The following is a 22,832-nucleotide window of genomic DNA, read 5'->3' on the forward strand; positions in this document are numbered from 1 at the left end:
TCAAGGATGAGGATTTGGTTAAAATGGCATTTAGGATAATATATGGTTACTACGAATTTATGGTGATGACATTTGGACTTACCCTATGCACTCATAGGTATGGACTTGATGAATCGAGTGTTCCACCCTTATTTGGACCAGTTCATCATAGTGTTCATCGAAGACATCTTAGTTTACTCCTGGTCAGAGGAGGATCTTGATCGCCACCTCTGGATTGTACTCAAAATGCTCAAGGAATGTCAATTGTATGCAAAGTTCAACAAATGTGAGTTTTAGATATCTGAAGTTTTATTTTTGGGCCACGTGGTGACCATCGAGGGTATTCGAGTGGATCCCCAAAAGATTCAACTTGTGTTAAAATAGAAGCCACCAAAAAAATGTATCTGAGGTGTGTAGTTTTCGGGACTTGTTGGGTATTATCGTCTCTTTGTGAAAAGATTCTCTATGATTTTCTCTCTTGTGTCCAATATTCTTCAAAAAGATGAGCCCTTCATTTGGAATCAGAATCATGAGCAGAACCTTGACAAGTTAGAGGAAATTTGTACTCAAGCACTGGTCTTAACGCAACCTGAACCAAGAAAGAATACACCGTGTTTAGCGATGCATCGTTGAATGGATTAGGGTGTGTCCTTATGCAAGAGGGAAAGGTAGTAGAATACGCTTTGTGACAGCTTAAACCGCAAGAACGTAATTACCCCACCCATAACCTAAAGTTGGCCACAGTGGTGTTTGCTTTAAAATTTTTGGAGGTATTATCTCTTTAGGGAAAATTGCTACATTTTCACCGACCATAAGAGCCTCAAGTACCTACTTACCCAGAATGAGCTAAATCTTAGCCAGTGTCGTTGAGTCAAACTGCTTAAGGATTATGACTACGTTATATATTTTCAACCGGGAAAAGCTAATGTGGTGGTCGATGCTTTGATCTTTAAGTCGATGACCAACCTCCAAGCACTGTTAGCTCATATGAGTTTGACTTCAGATGGAGGCTTATTTACAAAAATTTGGGTTGACCTGAAGTTAGTTAGGGAAGTGAAAGGACTACAAGCGTCAGATAAATGATTGATGGCTAGCGCAAAGCGAGTCCATCGAGGTGAGGTTTCAGAGTTCGAATTGAAAGATGGGCACATGTTGTATTTTCAAAATTGACTTTGTGTGCCAGCGAATACAAAATTATAGGCTAGGATAATTGGTGAAGCCCATTGTATTATACTTTTTGTGCACCCTAGAAGTGACAAGATGTATAGAGAACTTAGACAATTGTACCGGTGGCCGGGTATGAAGAGAGAGGTATATAAGTTCATATCCAAGTATTTGGTTTGTCAGTGAGTAAAGACAGAACATCAGATTCCCTCCGATTTACTTCAACTAATCCAAATACCTCAATCGAAATATGATAGGGTAACTATGGATTTCGTTATAGGGTTACCGAAGACTCGGAGAAGTACGATGTCGTTTGGGTAGAGATGGATCAATTGACCAAATCCACCCACTTTCTACTAGTGCGAATGGATTTCACTTTGGAAACGTTAGCACATCTCTACATCAGGGAGACTCTGAGACTACATGGGGTACCCACGTCAATTATTTTTGACAGGGACCTACGATTCACTTCAAGGTTTTGGAAGGCGTTGTATTAGGCCTTAGGGACTAAGTTACATTTTAACAATGCCTTCCACCCGCAAACGAATGGACAATCAGAGATGGTTATAAAGATTTTAGAGGATATTTTGCAATGATGCGTCATTGATTTTATAGGTAGCTGGGAGGTCACCTTCTATTGGTCGAATTCGCCTACAACAACAATTACCAAACTAGCATTCAGATGGCACCTTACGAAGCATTGCATGGGTGAAAGTGTAGGACTCCTTTGTATTGGACTGAGCTTAGTGAAAAGAAAATGGTTGGTCTAGAATTGATTCGAGAGGTAAATGATAATGTATAGATGATTCAGGGTCAAATTAAGGAAGCTTTTGACAGACAGAGGTCTTATACAGATCTGAAACAGAAGAACATAGAGTTCAATATAGACGATAAGATGTTCCTTAAGGTGTCACCTTGGAGAAAGGTACTTCAATTCGGCCAAAAGGGGAAGTTGACTCTACGCTTTATTGGACCTTATGAGATTCTCGAGAGAATAGGTCCTCTAGCTTACCGACTAGCTTTATCGTCTGAGATGAAGTGCATTCACAATGTGTTCCACGTGTCCATGCTTCGGAGGTACCATATATACCCACCATATGTGATTCCATTGGAGCAGATTAAAATGACCCCAGATATAACTTACGTTGATGAACCAATAATGACCATGGCCTGAGAGGTCAAATATCTAAGAAACAAAACCATTCCACTAGTTAAGGTCTTATGGAGGAATCATAGAGTAAATGAAGCAACATAGGAAACTGAAGGGGACATGCAACTACAATACCCACATTTGTTCGAATCAGGAAAATTTTTAGAATGAAATTATCTTTAGGAGGGGAGAGTTGTAACACCCTAAAAATCAAGTTAGTAGTTTCAGATATTGTCATTAGGCTCAGAGTGCTTATATGAAGCTAACTTAGTTTAATTGGGTCAAGAGTGAAAGAATTGGGTTTGTAGGAAGCCTATAAGGTGTTAAAAAGGGTATTTTTATTTGGGTATAAAAATGAGGGACCAAGAGAGTAATTAGACTCTTTTTTAAAATAAACTAATTCTCATTACAATTTGATGATGTATACTAGAAAGAAAAGCTGAAAACACTTATCTAATTCTTCCTTACCTTTTGTCTTTTTTTCCTCTCAACCTTCTTCATCTTCCTCCTCTTTTAAGCTTCATATGTGGAAGCTTAATGTCTTGCAAAACTTGTTTTAGATTTTGAAGGTAAGAATAGCAACTCCCTACCTTAGAGCTCTATTTCTATCTAAAAATCAGTGGGTTCACCTATGTTGACAAAATATGGGTTTTAGAGAGGTTTTGGTTCTAGGGCTTGGGAATGATTCTGAGTTGTTCCAAAATATTTAAAAACATTTTTCTAACCATTTTAGAGGCTTAAAACGATATTTTAATCTCTTTATTTGCTTTGGATAGTGAAAGAACTTGGATAGTGCTCAAAGGCTAAAGGCAAGGATAAATTGGTTCTTAAGTGATTCTTGGAGCCTTCTCCTATCATCTAGAGCTAAGGAAACACATGAATAACTCCCCTCTACCTTGTGTACATCATAAATTGTTGTTTTCTTGCTTGATGAGTTTATGTGTATAAAACGAGATCTAATGGTAACATACATGGTTGGTGTTTATGTTGTGTTTAAATAACTCATTTTGGTGTTAATAAACCTCATAAGACTTAACAAACACTTTGTAGTCTTTAAAGGGCTTGTGAAGGACCTTAGGAATTCATTTTTGTGCCTAAACAGGGCACTCAGGTCCTTTAGTATTGGTACCGTAAGCACAATATTGATATTGTTCTTCGTATAAGGCAATAACGGGGAAAACTTGAGGGTGAGTATTGATAACCCTTCAAGGAGTATCGATACTTGGGGTTCAGTATCGATACTCAGAGGGTTGTATTGATACTTATGGACATTTGAGGATTCCATAATACAATTTTACTACCGATACTCGTAGGAGTATCGATACCAATGGGTGAGTATCGATACCAATGGGTGAGTATCAATACTCTCCATCAGGGTATCGACACTAGGAATTGAATTGAAACACCGAAGCTAAAATTGGTATCAATACTAAGGCCAGTGTCAATACTGACAGACTCAGTATCAGTATTGACGTCCTATTTTGGGCAGAAAACTTTGCTAACTTCGGAAGCTTACAAAGGGGATTATGGGGGCATCAAGGATTCATAAACAATACTATAAGTGAGAAAGTTAATTCAAACCCTTATGAACAACAACAATAAAATATGTGGCATAAAACTACCCCTTTTTTATGCTCAGAAAACACTGAAGACTCCCCAATCTCTTGAGTGTATGCATTTACCAATCGAATATGTATGTAGAGTTATCTGGATTCTCTTCCTGGTTTTGTGGGACTTTTATATTAATGTGAATGCACTTTTGTATCAATCCTGAGGCACTTTAGTATTAGTTCTAAGGAACTTTTATGATTTAATGGCAAACCCAGATTATGACTCTTTTGATAGTTTTTTACATATCCTCATGTGATGATTTATGCTTAATACATTTCGATGTGCATGGCTTAACTTGATAAGCATTCGTAGTTAATGGATGAATGTAGTATAGTGGACTCGTTTATGGGGCATTAAGCTCGAATTCTTTTCATTCATGAGTTAGTAGGTGCCAGACTCGACATCTTATTACCACTCAGTTAGATTTCAAATACCTGCAACAACAGAGTATGTCTTGTTTATCTTAGTGGGCATGTATATTCATAGAACCTTTTTATTCAAGTCATAACTCTTACAATATAGTATTTGATATTTATTTTTGGGAGCTCCCCCATTTTGTAAACTTATTTATTTACACTATTTGCTTAAATGTTATGTATTATATTTTGACAAATGAAATATTTAAAAAAAATGGGTTAAATACTTCAGTGGTCCCGTGTAATGTCCAAACCCATCGGGTTTCATTTTATTCAGATTTGGGTATTACATGTCCTCTCATCATGATTCTCCATGCTCCCAACTCATTTGCTAGGATGAAAAATCATTATATTCTTCCAATAGGCATAGTTGGCTTCATTGAAGTATGAAGGCTTGTTGATAGGTTGGGTATCATTGATAATGTCAAAACTTAGTGTAAAGGCCTAGGATGACTTGAATGATGACTTGAATATTCTAAGATCTTCTCAAGAGGTATTAAGACCTTCCAATGATCCTTTCTTTGATACCAATTGTTGAGTCAAATGATCAAGGAAAGTGGCCAAGAGGGGGTGAATTGGTAATAAAACAAATGTTGGAAGCTTAAGCAAGAAAGTTGAAAAATTGAAACAAAGATTTTAGAGTGGTTCAACTTCCTTATTGAAGTATATATCCACTACCTTAGCTTCTTAACTAAGGATTTCAACAAATTCACTCATTTTTTCTAACCTTTTAGGACAAGGTGTAACCTTACACAACACTAAGACTTATACCCCAAAGTTTTGAGTGTTCAACCCTTCCCAAGAAGTAATTACAAATAAGCAAACTTTGAAAATTCTCACAAGGATATAATGTTTGTAAATTAAAGCTCTCACACACACCCAAGAACATTATAATGAAATTGACAATGAGTGAACTAGTGTTCAAAGTAAGAAAGACACAATATGAATACACATTTGGCTCCTTTTGATTTTGACTATTAGAATAGCTTTCTTATCTCTTCTTGGTTGGTTGAAGAACTCTCATATATGTCCTTATTGATTTCTAGTCATTTGGGGTTATTGGAGAGATTTTGGAGCAATAAATTTATGCATTCAATGCAAATTTGTATAAGGGTTTCGAAATCACCCAAGGAGTTTTAAAACCTCGCTTAAAAAATTTAACCGTTGAACAGGGCATTTCGTAACCTTAAGGCCAATTTTAGCTACTGCCTTAGGGTTTCGAAATAACCTAGGGGATTTTGAAACCAAGCTTAAAAACTTAAAAAATTAGCCTTATGTCATATTTCAAACACATTTTTAAGACTTTATAAATTCCAAAAACATTTTTAAATCTATTTTTGACATTTTGATCCTATAAAATTATTATTACAATCTTGAAAAATTTTCATCGAATAAGATAAAATACAATTTTATAAAATTTTTAATTTTTCCTTTGTTATATTAAAATTATTTATTTACATTTATCAATCTACCCCTTTTTTATATAACAAAAAAGCATTGTAAAAAATTTGTCAAAAATAAATTTTGAAGAAACAAGATTAAAGCATAATAACAAAATTGATCAATGCAATGTATTTAAGAGTGAATTGAAAAAATGAAAAAATTGGTAAAAAAAATTTTGACTAGAATTTTCTCCCCTTTTTGTTATATCAAACTACAAGAGAGAAACAAGATTAAAGCATAATAAAAAATAATCTCAAGATAACTAATAATAGCCAAATTAATCAATGCAATGTATTAATCAAATGTACTAAAAACATCCAATAAAATATTCAACAAAATATCCAAAATAGTATAAAAATATTCATCATAAAATATAAAAAAACTAAAAATACAATAAATTGTACAAATGATCAATCTTCAATATCTAGATGAGAAGAGAAAGATAGACCTGAATGAGGAAACGAGCCCGGAAAGTGAGCCTCCAAAGCAACAATACTAGCACCCATGGCATCAAAGCGACTATTTACATGATGAAGAACTTCATCAAAACGAGTGGCCATGTAGTTATAGAGTGAGTCTAAGGTGATGGAAGGACGTGGATGAGCAACATAATCGGGTGCATTGACTCCATGAGTAACAAGATCACTAACCGGATGAGCGTCATCACGATTTTTTGACTCAATTTCCATTTTTAAATTTAAATCCCATTTTCTTAATTGAGGTATAATCAAGCTTGCTCCAAGGGGTACAAGAAAATTAAAAGAAATACCAATAGAATGAGTACAAAAGATGTGACTAAGAACACAGGCGTAAGGCAATGAGATGGAAGAATTTGGTCTTTTGGTGATGGTGTTCGCCAAGTCAAGCAATATAATTTTGGAAATGTTTGGACATTCATTGGTGCGAAAGTGATGAACCCACCAATAGTCCAAGTGGCGCATACGAGTAGTACGACTAGGCCTATAAATGAATCAAGCGTTCAATGAACTGTTCTGTGAGAAGTTCGTTTATGTTCGTTTATGTTTGTGAACGTTCGATAATATGTTCATTCATTTATGTTCATTTATGTTCATTTACTTTGGTTCGTTTATGTTCATTAATTTATATTTAGCGCAATCTCTCTATACTCATTTAAAATATTAAGGCCTAATAAATTTTAATCTAATACCCTTTAAAATTTTAAAATTCAATTAATTTTAAATACAAATAAAAAAAGCCCAAAACAATTAAATACAAATTAACTATGAAGTTGCAACTTATACTAATGAATTTTATATGATTATTGTTGTTATGATTTATGTTTTTTTTTCATTTATTATGTTTGTTTACGTTCATTCGTTTGTGTTCATTTACATTCGTTTATTGTGTTTGTTTACATTCGTTCGTTAATGTTCGTTCATTTGTGTTCGTTTATCATTTAAATGAACGAAGATAAACGAACACGAACAAGCTAGATTAGTTAACGAATGAACACGAACAAGAAATTTTTTGTTCGTTTATGTTCGTGGTCATTCATTTGTTCGATTAAAGTTAAACGAATGAACATGAACATACCCTCATTCATGTTTGTTTGGTTCGTTTACAGGCCTAGGTACGACCACCCAAATAGCAAAGGAACCAAGTGATGAAAAGTTGTAAAAGATGTTCCTCAAAAGAAAGAAAGGTATGATTATCGTTAAGAACATCTTTAAAGGGTATATTATCTTCCTTATGAAAAGGACCATTAAAGGAATTCCTAAATCCCTAGCAATAGATTCAGGAGTAAGTTCAAGTATGACACCCATAAGCAAAGACAAGGTAGTAAAATTTTACCAGAAAGTATTTCCTTACAAAACTTTGCATTACAAAAGAAGGCTCGAACAAGTTGAGGGTGAATTTAGTGCTCAATCAAGATAAAATGAATCAAATTCTAATTAAGAAAGGCACGATAAAAGCTCAATTTATATTCGCTATAGCTTATAAAATTGAAATCAAACTTATGTTCGACACGAATGGGATACGTGATGAAGTATTCGAGCTAACGAGAAAGAGCTTTAGAATTAAGAAAACATAAGCTTTCAAAAGTTTGAGGATTGAAAGCTTGATCGGTCCTAGGACGTTTAGTAGTAAGTTTGGGTGCCATAAGAAGTGAGGAAAACAAGTTGAAATCTTGGATGACCTGAGCTTGATATCCTTCATCGTGAAGTTGAAATATAACTCGAAATCTAGGCTAGAAAATAGCTCATCGTTGTTGATTTAAGCTAAATCGTAATCGATTTTGGGTATTTTTCTAGTCCAATATCCTTCGTTGTAAAGTTGAAATTTGACTTGAAGACCTTGGTTGGAAAATAACTCATCATTTTTTAGTCAAGCTATATTACGGATGACTCCTCGATCATGAGTTAAGTCAATCATATGTAACTTTGAGCTCAATATTGTTCGTTGTGAAGTTCAAATTGAATCAAAAATCTGTAAAATTGTACATATGCGTGTAATGTTATGAATACAATGTTCTTAGGCATGTCTAAAATGTAGAAAATTAGCCCCTCATTGCGAGTTGAGAAAAGTTGTCTACGACTCCTCCGTTACGAGTTAAGTTGAATGTTGGATGACTCCCCTTTGCGGGTTTAGTCACGACGGAAAAATGACTGAAGTGATATAAAATGTTTCAAGAGAAAATATCTCAAGTGAGATAAAAATTTGTTTCAAGGGAAAATATCTCGAGTGAGAATAAATTTTTCAAGAGAAAATATCTAAAGTGAGATAAAATTTATTTCAAAAGAAATTGTCTTGAGTGAAATGAAACTTGTTTTAAGGAAAACTATCTCAAATGATATAAAATTTTTGTTTTGAGAGAAATCGTCTCGAGCAAGACGAAGCTTCTTTTAAGGAAAACTATCTCGAGTGAGACGAAACTTGTTTTAACTTTTTTTTTGTTTCAAGAGAAACTATCTCAAGAAAGATAAAAAATTCTTAAGAGAACCTCTTAAAAACATCCTTAAGATAGGAAAATGGTCTTGAGGAAGATAATTTTGGGGAAAATAACAAAACCTCAAAAGGGGGAAAATAATCTTAAGAAATACAAATTCAAAAGTATTTCATGGGATAAAAATGATCTTAAGAAATAAATTTTTTTAGAATATCCTCATGAGAGGATAATGAATGATAAATGTTTGATGCAAATATGTCAATGACGCAAGTACATGTTTTCAAGAATGATAATGATGTATAAGTGTGTGGTAAGTCTTTATTCTAGAATTCTTAAATCTTCCTCATTATTTCACTCAAGTATATCGCCGTAATTCTTAGCTTGTGAAGATTTTTCCTAATAAATACTTGCCATAAGATTTCTTCTTTTTGCCCCCACATTGATCCTAAGCTTCCGTGTCTGAGAGATTTTTCAATTTTCAAGATGCATTCTCTAGATAGACTATCTTGTTCGAAAATATTTTTCTTCTTCTTTTGTTTTTCAAAATGTGAAAAAAGTTTTTTTTGAAGAAACAAAAGTATGCCCCTTGTTCTAGGTTCTCAATTCAAGTAAATTATAAAATGTAAGTTCATTAAATATTAAAAGATCAAATGCTCTTTTATTCTTTCAAAGTTATAGTTCTTTGACAATTGTAAAGGCTAATGGTAAAGGTTAATTTTGGAAAGGTTTAGATTTGTCTCCATGCGTTCATGTATACATTTGAGATGCCCCTTGGCCTTCAATGAGCTCGTGCAAATTGCTAGTGTTTGCTTAAAATGCCCCTGCATGTGTATTATGTACTTTAGTGCTAGACATTTTAGAGAGTGTTCATATTTTAGTTTTCTAAAATCTTTTATTTGTACAGGATTCGTTGACTCTTTTAGCATAGACATCGTAGAAATATTGATCTAAAAACAAAATTCATGAGTGCTTGTATGTATTCGACTATAACAGATATTTTTAACTCCCTTAGTCCATTTTAATAATCGATACTCGGTCTCAATTCAAATTTTAGGCCTTGCCATCTTTCTTTAAAATTAAACTTCAGTAAATTTAGCGTTCTTATATTTGCTTTGATTTTACTGGGAGATTCATCTCAACACAAAGTGGCTAGTGACATGATCTGAATGTAATCCAATTTATAAAGTTAAGACTCTCGACGTGGCCCATTACTTTAGCATAATACCTCTAATTTAGAGGATTCAAATGTTAAAAAGTCTTTGACTTGACAACTTGAACGGAACTCACTTCATAAAGATTAGACATTACATCTATAGTTGCTTTAGACATTACCTCCGAAGATTATCAGCTTTCAGCAGAGTGCCCTCAGCAATATTAAAATTTGCTTGTATCATATTATTTCCCTGAGTTTTCAATTTCAAAATTTCTTAAGCTCAACAAAAAGAATATTTTATAATCTGGGTGTCATTGAAAGTAAGGAAATTTCATATTTAAAGCTTAATTTCCAAGAAATTAGCCTAAGCTAAATTTATCTATTACAATATTCCAATTGTGTAGATTATAAATCATCATCAAACATTCTAAATAGAGCTACATTCCAAATAGTCTATGAATATCGTGTAAATTGAATGTCCCATCTTACCTATTTGCGGGAAAACTCGTACTTCACTTACAACTTATATCAGAAGAATACCTCATTCATGCCTGAGAAGATTAGGGTTTGAATTTGGAGTCTTTTGAGGAAGAGTAATCTTGAGAATCCAATCAAATGATTTTGTTTTTGACATAAAATTAAGGGATCTTATCTTGGGTGAAAGATCAAAGGGATCTATTTTTAGGAGGATTGTAAACATGTTACTTTTCACAAGTCTATAACTCAAATTCTTAAAATACCCTTTAATTTAGTTGATATTTAAAGAAATTAATGATTAAAAATTTTCTTATTGCTCATAACCTCATAAGGTAGCATTTCATTCGATGTGTTTAAACGTCAAGTGACTTACAAATTTTAAGGTAAAAAAAGAGAAGAAAAAATTCAAACAAAATAGAATGCAAGTGCATTTTGATGAATGCATCAGGATTTCTTATTACTCCTTAAATGTCCATGCTTCTGAATCAACTAAATTCTAGACCTTATGATTTAGTTCCCCACGATTCAAAATAGTATGTCCTAAACTTCCTATGTGTTAGTTTCATATTGTGTTAACATCATAACTTTCAAGATATGAGGGTTCTTTTGGATTTGATTGAACAATAGCAATTTCAATATGTCGTCTTTAATCTGAGCTAGTCTTGAATCCATTTTCTTAGTTTTAGATCGAGTATTATGAGGATATAGTGGGTTTAGTGCTTATTCTCCTTTCAAATAAAATAAAATTTTATCACTCCTTTATGATTTAATAATGAATGAATTTTACAAAAAAATGCATGATGAATGCATGAGGAGTTCGAGGCATTGATTCAAAAAAGTGTCTGTCATGATAAATGACCTTCATTAGGACGAAAGTGTAATTACAATGATGCCAAAAACATTTAAAGATACACTTGAGCTAGATCTTCTAAACTTTTGATAGCTTCAAGCATGTTGACAAGTCTTTTTACTTCATTGGTCACTTGTCGGATGCCCTACCTCACTGCCCCAGCTTCTTTCACCAAACCATACGAGTGATGAGACATCTTATTAACCCGATCCAGAAACTCATGGATGACTACATCTCTTACCTTCTTCTTTTTTATTGGGAATGTTCCCATTGAAAACAACACTACTTTCCTCCATTGAAAGAGACTATCTGAAGTTCACTCATTTTCTTCACACTCTGTCTTTTTTCTAGACTGCATGTTCAATGCTTTGGAGAGCCCTCTTTAATCTCTTCATCTTTTGTTTGACTCGGTCACTTCTGCAACCTTTTTCATGTTTGAAACGAACCTGACCCATCTGGATAAAGTAGTACACTCATTCGTATTGCATATCATGTCTTTCTTTTTTAGAGTGAAGCAGTTGTATCGTGAATTTTAGAACTATACTAGTGTTCGTATTAGAGCCTCATCTACTCGTACATAAAGTAGATACTGAGAATTTCTATTTCTTCTTGTGTTTCCGCTTACCTCACATGCTTTGCAGCTCTAGGATATCATTTTGTTCGATCGAAGCGTAGTCAACTGAATCTTAACATGTAGTCGTCTTACAGACTATCTCGAGTCTTCCTAACCACTATCGTACCTATACGTTTTCAATGTTTTTGCATCACAACTCTTTTGTTCATTAATGAAAATTTTTAAGAGTTTGATGAACACTTTGTGGATTGATATCTCTACGAAATGGTGTAGATGATAATAATTAAAAAATAAGAGGAAAAACAAAAGAAAATAAGTTAATACGCTTAATTAATAATTAAAAAAAACATTATAACAGTTCCTACCCTTCATGATATTTACCCCACGTGCTTTTGCTCCTACCCAATCATTATTTCTAATCATGCATGCTTTTCTTCATAATTAATCCTAGATGCATATATTTCTATTTCGCATGCTTTTTAAAATAAAATAAAATAAGGAAATAAAGCAACAATATCCTAGGGTTTGCATGTGGTTTTGGGGTAGCCTCTAACCTCGTGCCATAAAAAGCTATGGTTCTATAAAAAGGACATGAATTCTCCTTGTTGGTGCCCCTTGGGCCTACTAGACCCTCGATCCTAAACCAATCCCGGAGTTATGCAGGCCAAGTTAAACTCGAGTGGACACATTCCTTTATGTCTAGCATGAGGAACAAATTCTTACAAAAACACAAGGTATATGAATCACGAGGGCAAATTTCTAGGCTTAACACAGAGAATAAATTCTCTCGAATGCATCGTTTTCACCATCACTTAAACGGGTTCGGAGCTCAAGTATAGAGCTTAAGGTGCGAGTCCTTTTATTTTTGAAAAAAATGAAATCATTAGAAAATTGTTAGTCTAACTATTTATTGGAAAAATAAAACAAACAAAGGTAAATAAAAAGGATCGAAAATAATTAAAATTTAAACTTACAACTTTCACTTATGAAGATAATCAGTAATCGAATTTCGGCTTGAATCTATTGTAGTACTCAGCAGAGTAGTCAGACCATCGCAATGATCCTTCGAGTATTCTCTTTTGCAACCTTTTACTTTGTTCAAGAATGCCAGCATTATCATCCAAAGGGTTATCGAAATAGTGGAGTTACGCTGCATCCAAGTATTCCAAAGAATTGCTCCAAACATAATATCCAATCTTTGCTCTCCTTTGCAAAATAACTGATATTCACCAGATTGATAGGGATCAAATTTTTTATATCCATTAGCATAAATTTCTCAAGATTCTCTTTCTTTATCAGCATCACTCATATGGAGTAAATAGTCGTACATTTTCGAAACACATGATCAAAGTTTTTCAAAGAGTTAGCACAACAAGGGCAGTACCCATTACCAGTGAAATGGCATTTCAAACGTTTAACATTGGTCATAATTTCCCCCAACTTAGGAGCCATAAAAAAATCTCCACGAGTAGCAGACTGATCGCGTGTAAATGTGTGTGTCATAGCACGTAAATCTATACAAGTATACACAATCGATGCAAGTAATATAGTAGTGAGTGAGTATCATCTCCATAGGGATTGGGAGAATTCTTTAAAGCAAGCTATAACTAGGAATTAGGTGTCAATAACTAATCCTAAGTGTCTAAGTCTAATGATATAAATAAGAGAAAAATATGATGTGGCAGATGGTATGAACAAATGGAAAAATATGCTATTGCAATAAATTTTTGTGAAGTGAAGTGAGCAGGAATTTTTGTGTCGTGGCAAGATATTTATGCAAGAGTAAATAATAATAAAATTATTAAGGAAAAAATATTTGAGTTCTGAATATAGACTAAAAACCACACACAATCAAGCTTCTAACGGAGCACTTGGGTTGGATTTTCTACGACAAGAGATTATTCTATGTCTAAGATGATCTAAGTATGTTATGTCTATACTGCCCGACAGGATTTACTAGAAGTGTTCCTAGGCTATCTCTAGTAAGGAACATGATAAAACTATTGCCACGACAATACCTTTCAGCGTAAATTATGACCCTAGCCTATCGATTAAGTGTTATCTCTTATAGTCACTTAAAACCCTCTCCTTATCTCTAAGGCGGATTAAAACCTCACCATCCCGGATTAGTTCCCTTGTTTATGTAGATCTAACCTAACTCTCTCAATATTAGGTATCTATTCTTAGAAAAACAACTATCTCTTAATATCTCTTACAAAGACTAAGAATTTTATGTCATGGCAACAGGCAATCTCTCAAAAGCTCCTGCAATACTACGACATAAAGTTAAAACAGTGAACAAAACAACATAAAACATAAACATACTTAATCATCCATTAAACAACAAATAAAAACATCATCCTAACAAATCCAACACCAAATAGATCAATTCATGGTGTCGCTAAAAGCATCCCAAATCGTCATTAAGTACAAGCCCGGTAAAAAAATATAAGAAATGAAGAACAAGAAGAAAAAAAACTCCCAACAAAGGGCTGCTGCCATGACTTTCATACCACCACCATAGACCGCTCCAGCGGGCTAGCCTCTCTCGAGGGCCTAGTCGTTACTCCGACAAAGTCCAACTATGGAGGACACCAAGAAAGGAAAAGATGAGAACGGTGGAGAAGAGGGTGTTGCCTTTCCAAAGCTTTTAGGGTATGTAAAAGTGTCTCCTTGGAATCATGTCCACCATTTCTTATTTATAGTAGGGAATTTATAGGGTTTTGTGCCCTTTAAATTCCCTCAGATGCCCTTAAATTTATGCACAAAAAGTGATATCATGGCAGCTGGCAGTGGTCCCAAATTATCAGTAGGGCAGGTGGTTCACTTGAGGTGCATTGGACAGTTGGAGGCAGAACGTCAGCTACTTTATCGTGTAATGCGTCCAGACTTGTAAGAAAAACTTGTTGCGGTGAAAAATTCCTCACGATCATCATCAGTTTCTTTGGGTCTCGCTCTAAAATTGTCATGGCAAATAATTCTCTCCTCTGTAATTTCCCATTACATGCACAATCACAACCAACACACAACCCTTCTCATCAACCACATCAGTTTCATCAAGAAAAACTAACCGAGGCAAAACTTTCCAAAAATGATCAATATTATCTGAGATAGGTCCCATCCGAACCTCATAAGAAAACTTTATAGAAAAGTTTGAATCCTCAATTCAATCCCACCCAAACGTATCTACTAAACCATCTCACAAAGGTCCTTTGATAGCTGCCATTCTCAACAGCACATGTATAGGCAACAAGTGTTCAGATAAATACCACTTCCAATTGCCTGCTTCATCCTCTATACGACTTATGGAAATAGAACCACATTGTCTAACCATCTCATGTTTTACATAATGCACTAAAGGGCCCAAGTTCGGAATCCACTTATCTCTCCAAAAATCAGAAGTACTTCCATTTCTAGCCACACGAGTAATATTATTTCTAACATCCTGCTAGACAATACTTATACCCTTCCAAAGTTTTAAACACCTCTGAGATTGGATAGTCATAGGTACATCGTCCTCTAACTTGTATTTCACCCGGAGAAACCGAACCCAGAGGGCAATCCTTCACGTTATAAGTTTAAAAGTGATCTTCATTAGGAAAGCTTCATTTTGAACATTCAACCGCCTAAAATCCAAACCCTCATACGCAACCAGATGACACACTTTCTCCCACCGAACTAAAGGAGTTCCACCACTACCAAACTCATTCTTCCAAATGACAGATCTTATAATACGCTCCATCTCTGAGCATATTTTCTTTAGAATGACCGCATATTGCATGTTATACGTATGAATAGCTTATAAAACAGCTTTCACGAGCATAATACGCCCAACAATAGACAGAGTTTTGGCCTTTCACCCACTTAATTTACTCTTAACCATTAGAACCAAGTAATGATAGTACGCATTCGCAACCTGGAATGGAGAATATGCTCACCTAAATATTTACCAAGTTAACTTTATAACTAGAAACCATGCAAATATGATCAAGGACGTTCCTCATAATCTCACGTTGTTTAATGGAAGCTTCTACAAAAAGGATCATGTTATCAGCAAAAAATAAATGTAAAATACTTGGGTGTTCTTGCCAGTGCGAAACGATCTTCAAAGCCCCTTATTGATCTCAACTTGAATCGCTCGTGCTAACCTTTCCATGCACAAAACAAAAATACACATTGAAAGGGGATCCTCTTGTCTAATGCCCCGGGTTGGCGTAAATACATTAGTCATACAACCATTCCAAAGAATTTGAGTAGAGATTGTTGTAATGCATTGTATTATCAGATGGACGATGTAACGTCCTAATCCAGTACGACTCGTAGATCGATGGATCGATACGTCACATGGACCACTGAATTGGTGGATCCAAAAATTTTCTTTTAAAATGACAAGGCATACACTTGTAAATTCATCCATAATAATAATAAAAAGTTAAATACATAATATTTGGTTTTCAAATATTGGAGCTCCCAAAATAATTAAATTAAAATTTACAATAATCCCAAAATACATTGTTACGACTCGAACATACAAGGGTCTATATACCATACTTGCCCACTAAAAATAAATTCGAGATGTACTCAAAAACGGGTGGTAGTCTGAAAGGTTGTCTAAGCGATGGCTCCATAAAAGCTCCTCCTAAGCTCACAAGCTCAATGCCACACTAATAACTAAGATATACTACATGCATCCTCTAATGCACATGCTAGAAAATATATCTATTAGCATACAAGCATGCTAAGTTAAATCATACATACATAGGTAGGCATCATGGTACAACTAAGGGGCTACATCGCGGAGCTTACGCACCCCTCTATCCTACCTAGAGTAGGATCTATAATTCTACATCGAAATTGCACACCCGGCTAACTTGTTCTGTCAAGCCTTGGGGCATCTACGCCCAGTTAGTGAAGAAGTGCCTAGCGTACTAACTTGAGGTTAGCCAAATAGTCTAACATACAATCTTTCACCCTGTTTCTAGAGTAGTTCAGGTGCCCGATCCGTTTCCCGAACATAACACAAGGCAAGTCTTATAATTGCCTAATTATAGGGTTTCTGGGTGAAAATTCACATTGTTAATATTGTTCCCACTTGATGTCTCATCGGAGAATTTAAGGATGTTTTGGGTCCCTCAATTGCCTCTAAATTCTCATAAATTTCTTGCTTAGAAAGCTATGATGATATTAATACTGACCCTCTCAGTATCGATACTGACCTAGGAGTATTGATACTCCCCTTTGAGTATCAATACTTTCCAGCTTAAAACAACTATGGGAAAGGGGTAGTATCGATCCTCTTATTAGTAGTATCGATACTCTACCCTTGGTATCGATACTCCCATAAGTATCGATACTTCTACCCAAAACCCCCTTATTTTTGCCTTGCGTAATAACCATATCAGTATTGTTCTTTCAGTATCGATATTGATACTCAAAAATTCCTTATTTGGGCATATTTAATCCCTTGTAAACCACCCTAAGAGCTCTAATAAGGTCCCCAAATGTTATTAAAATCTTATTTAAGTTTATTAAGGCCATAAGAAGTCATTATACAACTTAAAAACACACAAGTCTAAGATTTGCCATGAACATGCTCATAAACTTCAAAAATTAATGCAAGCTACACCAATGCTTAAAAAGACCTACATATGGTATAGAAAGGTTAGAAATGTGTTACCTTAAAATCTTGGTCGCTGAAAACGTTTCAAATCACCCAAAGGCTAACTTCTCTTTTCATCTAACTTTGGAATTTTCCCAACTTCTCTCACTAACATAACATGGAAATTATGTTACTAACTTGTTTATGAGGTTATTATAAGTGTAAGAACACTTTCCCAAACTCAAAGTTACTAAAAATGAGCTACAAATCCCTAGTTTCCATAAACCCCACTAAACCCATTTTTGGACACTAAGTCCAAAACTTGATCTTAATAGCTCAAAAGAAAGCTAAAGAAACAACGGTTCCAAATCTTACCTTATAATTTTGAAATGAGGATGAAACGCTAATAGAGTTATGATCTTCGAGGCTTGAGCAAAAGAGGGAAGAAGAAGCTAAGATGAAGAAGAATGAACAAAAGGGGGAGTGGTTAACCAAACATTTCCAATGTGATATCATCATATAATTTAGGTGTTTTCAGCCTTTTATTTGAACGAAGGGTTAATTGCTATATAGACATTCAACTTTCATCTTCCAATGAAAATATGTTTTCTCATCTTGAATTGGGCTCGAATCAAGTCCTAACTAGACACCTAAATGGTTTTAGTTTTTCCTAGAAGGTAATTGGGCTCATCTAAACATCTCATGTCAGTCCGAACTACCAACTCGGGATCCGAAGTGTTACAGACGAAGTTATCAAGTATGCCAATATCTCTTAAGGTATCCCCATTCATATATGTCATAGGCTTTTTCGAGTTCAATTTTTATTGCTATCTAGCCTCGCTTACCGGTCTTCTTCCTCATAGAATGGATAATATCCCGCGTAATGATTATGTTATCAGTTATGCAACCACCCGGCAAAAGAAAATTTTGGTTATCGGATAACCAATCATGATGAAAACGTTTTAGGTGATTCACAATATTTTTTTTCACAATTTTGTATAATACGTTGCATAAACTAATAGGGGGAAATTGATTCATCGCTTCAGAAGAAGGTATTTTAGGCAGGAAAACCAATAACCTACGATTGAGATATGATGGAATTGTACCCTCACTGAAGATTTTTTTTTTTTTGGATAAATCAGCAATTTATTACCCAAAATAGCAATATCACTGAAGATTTTATGAATGAGAGAGCACACTGATTCCCCAACAACACTCCATTTTTGTTGATAAAATGTCACGTGAAGACCATCCACCCCCGGCGCCTTCAGAGGACCCACACCATTGTGAATCTCATCGTTCGACACCATCTACGATAGATTATTAATCTCATAATCTCTTAGTCTCAAAAAGTGCCCACGAATCTCATATGTCATGTTCACGCTGCTCTGGCTCGTAAACAAAGCTGTAAGGAAAGAAAAAGCTAAATCTTTCAGCTCATCCTGATCTGACGCCTATGAGTCGTTCTCATTCTTCAGTGAAACCACTGTGTTTCTAAACCTTCTAGCAAGAGTAGAAGTATGGAAGAAAGACGTATTTCTATCAGCTTGAACAATCCATTAGGACCGTATCAAGTTCTACTCTAAGTTGATTACCAATATTAGCCAAAGCGTTCGAGGTTTTATGTTGCACCGCATTGTTAATATCCCAAATCTGAGCCAGCAACCTCTTCTTAGTCTTACCAATAAGCCCAAAAACCTGTGTACAAAAAACCTATATGCCCAAAAACCTCAGAATTCCATGTTGCAACCTTAGTTGTAAATGCTTTGATATAGTCCACGATCTCCCTATTGTTATTCCAGATCGAACCAAGGAACCTATTGAACTTTGGGTGTTTCTGTCAAGCCGCGAAGAACCGAAATGCTCACAACTCCGAGGTGGAGAAGGTTCTACTCCATGGTTGAACTGTAGGATAGTCGTTGTATATAGTCCAAGGCCCTTCAGTTAAAACTTTGGCATAATCCTTCTCGTTCGCGAATTTAACGAGGAAGTAGTTGTAATCCAGATCCGTCAACTGTATCTCCCCAAGAGGTTTTCAAACCGTATTAATACGGTTCTAAAGCGCTTTATACCCAATGATCTGACCTAATAATCTAACTATTATAACATTTCGCATATTATTATCAATTTGAGCATGCACCTTTTCAGAAAATTTAATCGTCGGAAAATCACCAGATCGATCAATGATAAAACCTTCCTCAAGCACAACTTCATCATCATTAATGCCCACTCCACTATTTAAAGTTTTCCTCGACTCTGCCACCATACTCGCATACGTAGGCTTCCCATTGATGGCTCTATCGATCTACAAGTTCGGAGTACCATCCCGTTTCTGCTCCATATTGTTCGTCACCTCAACCGTCTCCTTCACTACATCAGACTCCATATCCATGACTTCAGAAATATAATATCTCCCTACCCTGATTACCATTCCAAACATTGCTTTTAACTCTTTTATGAACTCTTACATTTACAGAACCGTTTGGGGAACCCAGTCTTTCCAACAAGGCCGACAAGTCGAATTGAAAGACCCCATTCGACGGCCAGCCACCGGGATGATGATGAGAACTGTTTTGAAAACCGGACCAAACCGGCCGGTTCAACCGGGAACGTTGTCTAGTCCGGTTCAATCTACACCGTTTGAACTGCTATTAGTAAACCGGCTGGAACTGTTGAACCGTTCGAATCGGACCGGTTGAAAACCGGAAAAAACCGCCAATTTTATTTTTTATTTTTTAAAATTAAACCAAACGACTCGAACTTGAAAACTTTAAAAGTAAGCTCAACTCGACTCAAACTCACGAGCTAAAAATTATCAAATTCAACTCGAACTCAAAATATAATATTAAAACTTGAACTCGAAAAGGCTTGAACTCAAAAAAATTTAGAAGCTCGATTGAAGCCTAAAATTCGAGCTTTATTGAAGTGAAAGAATAGTTCACTCAATGCTCACCAAAAGGCTCCATGATTTTGAATGCCAAATTACCTCTATTATTTATAGAAGTTAATTGGGATGCTCTTCTATGTTTCTTAGCCATGTGGGATTGTTTTGTTCTCATATTTTTACTCTTTAGACTTTTGGGATGCTCTTCTATGTTTCTTAGCCATGTGAGATTGTTTTTAAAAAAATTAAACCAAACAATATCATTTTGTTATGATTGTTTTAACCCCAAATTTATTTTTAATTATAGTTATATAATTATATTTATTATTTAATATGTTTTACCTTAAATATTATGTTGTAGTTAATTTGAATCATTTTGTTTCACTTGATTTTATGGTTTTTAACTTATATATGTTATGACTTGCTTTGAATATGACTTGTGATATAAAAAATTATTTTTTATTAAATATTTTTGGTATTTTTATTTAATTTTTTAAATAATTATGACGTCGTCCGGTTCTTCCGACCAGTCAGACCGATTTGACCGGTTGAACCAATGAACTGATAGCATGATCGGATCGCTAACCGATCCGGTTCTGAAAACCATGAAGAGAATTGTTCGCTATGCTAGGGTTTTCTTGAGACATTCAATAATATTATTAATCTCGTAATTTGAATATGCTAAAAAATAAAAAATAATAAATTAATCATAACAAAAACACACAAAAAAGGTGAAACGAATTGGAAAACGCAGGCGGTAGAAGTGAAAGTGGAAATAAATTATGTAACCCCTGACTCGGTCTGTAAGTTAGACCCAAACCTAAGTGGTCACATATCTCATTCAGAGATTTTTTTAAATAACTTATAATACATAACAAAATATTTATAATAAAGATATATCCAAAACGATAGTAAATTCATGTCATCAAACACAACTGAAAAACATATAGAGATATATGTTCGTACAAAATAAGTAGTTGATCTTCCCTGATGTCAAATCTGCTAGCTTACGGCCTGTTGTTATCTGAAAATGTAAAAACTACAGAATGAGCTAAAAAGCCTATTGTGCTCCGTACAGTGTATATGAAAACATACTGATAAAAAAATTTCAGTAAAATCGATTTATGCAAACATGTCGTTAAAAATATGAACACTACCCACATCCAATCACAACATAATGTGTAGGTTCCCCATAACCATACAACCCCGGCACAACAGTAAGGCTCTGAGCACACAGCCGAGGAGCCTGCATATATTCTTCCTCCAACATATATCCCCTCAATGATATTAATAAACATGAATGCATCCGAGTGAAAACAATGATTAATCTTTTAAAACATGAAAATGTTTCATGCTTAGAAATCATATACAGAATTACAGAAAACAAATAAAATCGAATCATTAACGTACAGTAAATCATATATCAGATAAACCATATTCAGAAATCAGGTATAAAAATATACCGTAACCAGAGATCATATCATAAGTGTGCCATAAATCATATATCAAACAGACGGTATTCAGATCGATATTTTGAAACAGCTGTCGGGAAACACACCTGTAACAGTCTGAGAAATCAGATAGGGAAGCCTATTAATGGGTCTGTCGATCACGCTCTGCTGCAGCGCTAGATCCTACGAATTAGAAAAATCCATATTTGAAATCCTAATATAAATAATCTATCTTTATTTAAATAATATACGGAAACCTACAGGTAATTCTCGTAGTACGCAGTTTAGGTTGATCTAACGAACGGACAACTCCGGACCTAACTAATCCTTGCTCAGGTGACACACGAGTACCTTCATAAAATATTTTTACTGAATCAATTCCTTACCCAAATCTCAAATAAATAATCAAAATACTAAAATACTAAGCCTTTTGGGTTCACATGCTCGATTCAGAAATTTCGGGTCAGAATTTGGCAAAACGGACTTCGGAATCAGATTCAGAACGTCGAAAAACATAAAATATGACCTTCCGAAAATTTGAATTCTTGGTCAAAATCAAATTCAACGGGATTGACTGACGATTTGGAGACTTTCGGGTTCGAATTTGGTGAAACGGACCCCAAAAACAGATTCAAGATGTCAAAAAATGTCAGGATGGGTATACTCGGAAAAGATTAACGGCCGTTTAATGACCGGTCAAAGTTCTGGTCAAAGGTGATCAAGATATGATCAAACATTTTACACATTTATCACCCTTTTTAAAAACAATTACAAAAATATCACCCTTTTCAAAATAATTACTAAAATATCATTTTTTTAAATTTACGAAATTATCACTTTTTAAAAAATTACGAAAATAGCACCATTTTCAAAATAATTATCAAAATATCACCATTTTCAAAATAATTACTAAAATATCACCCAGTCAACGGGTCGGGTTGGAACCGGTCAAACCGGTTCAAAACCGGTCATTTTAACCTTCCCCACGCGTAGTGGCGGTACGTGGAGGCGCGTGGGACCTCTTCCGGCAGCGTATAATTACGAAAAAAATCCTAAAACTTATTTTGAGCGATTTCGAGGTACTTACAAAGCTCGGTTCAAATTTTTGAACGGCGGAGAGCTCGATTTCAACAAATTGAAAACTTTGACCGTCTCACCTCCTCACGCGCCGCC

At 34.8% G+C, this 22,832-nt stretch overlaps 1 protein-coding gene across 1 annotated transcript; it reads left to right on the forward strand.

The window, feature by feature from the left end:
• The first annotated feature begins 1,945 nt into the window (after positions 1-1,945).
• Positions 1,946-2,317, forward strand: LOC120142857. The gene has a single exon (XM_039157342.1). It carries the CDS (start codon positions 1,946-1,948, stop codon positions 2,315-2,317), a length of 372 nt encoding a protein of 123 aa, XP_039013273.1.
• Positions 2,318-22,832: the final 20,515 nt, after the last annotated feature.

Source organism: Hibiscus syriacus, unplaced genomic scaffold (assembly GCF_006381635.1).
Source record: "Hibiscus syriacus cultivar Baekdansim isolate YM2019G1 unplaced genomic scaffold, ASM638163v2 tig00110831_pilon, whole genome shotgun sequence".
Classification (NCBI taxonomy): domain Eukaryota; kingdom Viridiplantae; phylum Streptophyta; class Magnoliopsida; order Malvales; family Malvaceae; genus Hibiscus; species Hibiscus syriacus.